General features: G+C 53.2%; 1 protein-coding gene across 1 annotated transcript; it reads right to left on the bottom strand.

Annotated features, from left to right (window-relative positions):
- Positions 1–2,925: 2,925 nt before the first annotated feature.
- On the bottom strand, positions 2,926–4,584 carry LOC109767026 (probable carboxylesterase 18). The gene has a single exon (XM_020325780.4). It carries the CDS (start codon positions 4,219–4,221, stop codon positions 3,157–3,159), a length of 1,065 nt encoding a protein of 354 aa, XP_020181369.1. The 5' UTR covers positions 4,222–4,584; the 3' UTR covers positions 2,926–3,156.
- Positions 4,585–4,872: the final 288 nt, after the last annotated feature.

Raw genomic sequence — 4,872 nt, 5'->3', positions numbered from 1 at the left:
ATGCAGCTTTCATGGAGGCACCGACGATGGGGGCGGTGTAGCACTGTAGCTGCGACGAAGCACCGCGCCGTGCAGCAATGAGGTTGCAATGGAGCATCTCCGAGAGTCGTCGGTGCTGCTATGGAGCTGCGACGGAGCATCGTTGGACTGCCGGTGCTGTGTTGGAGCATAGAAACGGGCTGCGGGATGCTGTTGCGACCAAACGTCACTCCGGCGAACGACGGCACTGCACTACCGGCCGGGGAGGAGCTGCTGCTCGAACGACTTGGCACTGCGATACAAGTTCGGGAGGGAGCGAGCCTTCATCGCGCCTGCTGGCTGAGATGTGACGCGAGAGGAGGATGCGAAGAGAGACAAGGAAGACGCGCTGGTGCTAGCCTACGATCTAATGGCCACACACGGCTGTATGTGACGGCTGTGCGGGCGGCTGATCTTCCAAAAAATCAGCCGGCTTACGCGTAGCAGCCGCCTAATTTTATAGAAGGGGAGCAAAGACATTTACAAGAAGTGTCACCCAAATGCGAACATTCAGGTAACCACACACCCACACCAACACCAAACAATGAAGAAAAACTAGGCTATTCTCACAAAACATTGTAAACCTCCTACACCGCCCGCCGCAAGCTTCCATTCTGCCAACTCGTCTAGGATCCACCTTGCTGCCTCCCTAGGTCTCAGTTGTTGATCAACTCTGTTGAAAACCCTTGCGTTCCGTTGCTTCCACAAGGTCCAGATAGTCCCAATGAACAAAGTATCGAAACCCCTCTTATCCGCTTTCTGAAAGCTGACCCTCACTCTCATCCACCAAAGAAAGGTGGACTCCCCTACCGCTTGATCTCCGATGTTGATGTGGAATGTGTCCCAAAGTGTGCACCAGACCTCTTTGGCATACGTACAGCTGGACAAGATATGGTCCGTGTCGTCCTGATCCTGCAGGTAGAAGTAACACGGGGAAGGCTCATCCTGCAGGCCGTGTCGCGCTCTCCGATCCGAAGTCCAAATCCTGTACTGCATGGCCAACCACGCGAAAATCTTACACTTCAAAGGCGCCCAACTCCTCCAGATGCCACTAACCAAAGGTGGTCTTGGCAGGTACGTGAAAATTTCACGCGTCGTATTTGATTCCACCGTCGTATTTGAAAATCACGAATTTGGAGGAGAGGTGGAAAGTGAAAGGTCCACTCATGGTGGCAACAAACTGGATTTTTTTTTTATGTTGCACGTGCTCAGCAACCATGAACTTCGGGTTGTGAAGCTGACCAGCTCCGTCGAGGCAAGGAAGCGTGTTCATCAATGCCAGCATGGAACCTGAGGATTGAAAGAGAGAGAAACAAAATGAAAAAGAACTAGAGAACTACATGGAATACAAATTTTGTATTCAAAAAATTCTCAAAAAACCGAACAACCCTTGTATTCAATCTACGAAAGTTTCAACAAGTTTTGCCAAGTTGAAAAACAATTAGAGGGAAATTCAAATTAAGAGCCATTTCGGGTCAAATTTTGCCGAAAACCAAAGTCTCATAAAAATTGAAAAATTTCTCAAAAATCTAGTCAGCCTTGTTTTAAAGGGAAACACTTGCCTTCAGCCGATCGATTTTGGGTGAGTGTCAGCCGCCTTCGTGTCCATCAGATTTGTTTTTCATTGGACGATCGGAAGCCAACCTCCCTTCACTGTATATATTTGCAACTCCACCCATGTTTCAGAATGCAAGACTGCAACTAGGCCTTTGTTGCAAATCGGCCAATGAGCTAGATCCTACAGTGGTTAGGATTGGGGAGGGTGACGGCGGCTAGATCCATGAGCATTGTCATCGCGGGCCTACCAGGTTGACCTGGCGCAGACCCCCTGCGGTGGTGACGGTGACCAGGTCTCCGTCGGCGATGGCCTCCTCAACTCAACTAGGTACGGATCCAAAAACAACCGCCGCCATGGCTGACCTCCATCACCAAATTTCCGCCGCCGTCGCGCGCATCGCCTGTACTCGGTATCTGCGAGCGTCGTGACTCGGACGGCAACGATGAGTCAACGATCGTCCATGCACAAATGAGTTCATGCAACAACATCAGAGTTGCAAACGACGATGGTGGTGTTGCGACATCATCGTTCATTACAAAAAAAATCTGCAACACCATCCTTTTTGCAAAAGGCCTCCTACAACATTATCTATGTTGCAAAAAGTGATGACGTTTTTTTCTGCGACACAACCTCTATTGCAAATATTTCTGAAATAGTATTAGCTCAGTTGCAAAAGGTTTTGTAACATTGCCTTTGTTGTGATGATGAAGGCAGGATATGCCGTTCGATGGCGATAAATCTAACGGCAGCCGAGGTGGCGGATCTCTGGCCGACGCATAGCACGCCCCTATATTAAATCTGGGAAACTTTCAACATGTTCTGCCAAGTAGAAAAAACATTAGAGCGGAAAAATCAAATTCAAAGACATTTTTGGGTCAAATTTTGACCAAAACAAAAAATTACCACAAAATTTGAAATAATTTTCAAAAACCCACACAACCATTATGCTCAATCTGGGAAAGTCTCAACAAGTTTTGCCAAGTAGGAAATATTAGAGCAAAAATTCAAATTCAGAGCCATTTTGGCCCCAAAAAAAGGGTTTTCAAAAACAATTGATAAAATTCTCAAAAGTACACACAGCCCTTAGATTCAATCTGTGAAAGATTCAAGAAGTTTTGCTCACTGGATAAAAAAGTGGAAGCAAATATCAGATTCAACAGATGGTGACATGGCGTATGACTTGGTGCTAACTAAGCTGTTGACTCGTCAAAACCAGTCAAAAACCACTGCAAAGTTGTTTTTTGTCTGGTTTTGAAAGTTGAGGGTTGAAAATTAGACGGTCTTATAGTTCAGAGCTGTGTTTTAGGCTTAGGCGGTAGTTAGAGGTCGTAAAATGAACTTCTCTCAAATTGAGATATGAACTATTCTCAAACATTTAACTTTGGGGGTGCCATCACTGCCATGCCCCCATCACCCATGGCACATGTTGCTCAAAGAAAATATCGAGATGGCAACTCGAACTTATACAACACAGAGTAATAATTTAGACGGACGCGGCTGCTCGCAGCGACTTTGACAGTGACACATGCACGACATCCACGACGAGTCGACGAGTGGTCGTGATCATCGTCTCTACTTCTCTACGTGGTCTGATTCGGCGCCACGCTCTCCACGAACGCCCTGATCTCCGCGACGAGCTTGCCGGTCTCGGGCAGCGCCGGGAAGAAGTAGAAGGCGTGCACAGCCTCCGTGAACTCCACCACGCGCACCTCCTTGCCCTTCCGGCGCAGCATGGCGGCGTACCGCCTCCCCCAGTCCTGGAGCGGGTCGAGCCCGCCGACGACCACCATCGCCCGCGGGAACGCCTCGGGCAGCTCCGGCTCCGTGCCGGCCTCGCCCGTCACGTGCGCGGCCGGGTGGTTCCGGTCGGCGCCCTCCGGCAAGAACGCCTTCCACCAGAAGTCGGACCGGCGGAGGTTGACGATCGGGGCCACGCCCTCCAGTGCCTGCTCCGACTCGGTCCGGTCCTCTCCGCCGAAGTAGGCGGACAGGAGCAGGAGGCCGGCGAGGTGGACGGCTGGAGGCGTTGTCGCTGGTGCCGCAGTCCAGCGCTGGGCCACGTGGTGCGCGATGTTGGCGCCGGCGCTGTCGCCGGCGAGGAAGCAGCGGGAGAGGTCGACGCGGACGGGGACCTCGGCGGGCAGGCCGGTGGCGGCGAGGTACCGGAGGGCGGCCTCCCCGTCGTCGTAGGCCGCGGGGTAGCGGTGCTCGGGCGCCAGGCGGTAGGTCACGGACACGACGACGGCGCCCGCCTCGCGGCACATGGTGCGGCAGAGCGCGTCGTAGGGGCGGGTGGCCGCGGAGAACACCGTGAAGCCGCCGCCGTGGAAGTACACGATCACCGGCCGCGGCGACGCGTCCGCCTCCGCCCCCGCCTCGCCTGTCGCGAAGTAGACGCGGGCCCGCACGCCGGTGGACGCGTCGACGGTGACGTCCACGGAGCGGACGCCCCCGGCGTCCGGGCGCGCGGGGTTGGCGGGCGCCTGGCGGTCCACGAGCAGCGAGAAGAGGAAGCGGTTGACGGTGCCGTCCCGGCGCTGCGTGGCGTCGACGGCGGCCTCGAGCGCGCGCAGCTGGAGCCGCACCGCCCACGGCAACGCCCCCACGCGCGCCTGGAGCTGCTTGCGCGCGACGTCGCCGGCCATTCTCTCTGCTGCGCTGGGTGGCTACTGGCTAGCTCGGCCTCTGCCTTTATCGATTTTTTCTTGCAGTGTCCGCGTCACTGTAGTGACAATATCGGGGTCACTGCAGCGACTCGCAGGTCCCACATGGCCAAGACATTGCCTACCTTCATCCTCCTTATCGAGTCATCTTCTCTCAGATTTTCCAGCCAGCAAATCGGTGTCACTGCAGCGACGCGCAGGTCGCAGATAGCCAGGCACCACGAGCATGTGCGGATGTAGAAGCAATGGCGTGATCCGCCGAACGCGACGATAGGTGCTTGCTTGTCGCTTGTCAACGAAGATAAGATGCATGATGGGTGAAGCTGCCATCGCGAGTGTTTGACAAAAAACTACCACAATTGGGGTTCGCGTCCTACAGAACTACCACTTTAAAAAAAGTGACTGATAACTACCAAAAAATTGAAATCTTGTGACTAAAAACTACCACTTTTGAAAGATGGCCAGTTTAGACGATTTAAACACGTTTATGACATGCGGGACCCACCTGCAGGGCTGACGTGGCGGCAAAGTCAACTCCGTTTATTTTGACCGTTAAGCTGACCGTTATGACAAGTGGGGCCCACACGTCGGTCCCTTCAAAAAAATAAAAACAACCAAATCCCTATAACTTTT

The sequence above is a fragment of the Aegilops tauschii genome, chromosome 2, assembly GCF_002575655.3.
Source record: "Aegilops tauschii subsp. strangulata cultivar AL8/78 chromosome 2, Aet v6.0, whole genome shotgun sequence".
In the NCBI taxonomy this organism is placed as follows: domain Eukaryota; kingdom Viridiplantae; phylum Streptophyta; class Magnoliopsida; order Poales; family Poaceae; genus Aegilops; species Aegilops tauschii.
This window is presented reverse-complemented; position numbering and strand designations above follow the sequence as displayed.

Bases quoted from the DNA above. Each gene is read 5' to 3' on its own strand.
- LOC109767026 (XM_020325780.4), bottom strand. From the start codon at position 4,221: ATGGCCGGCGACGTCGCGCGCAAGCAGCTCCAGGCGCGCGTGGGGGCG.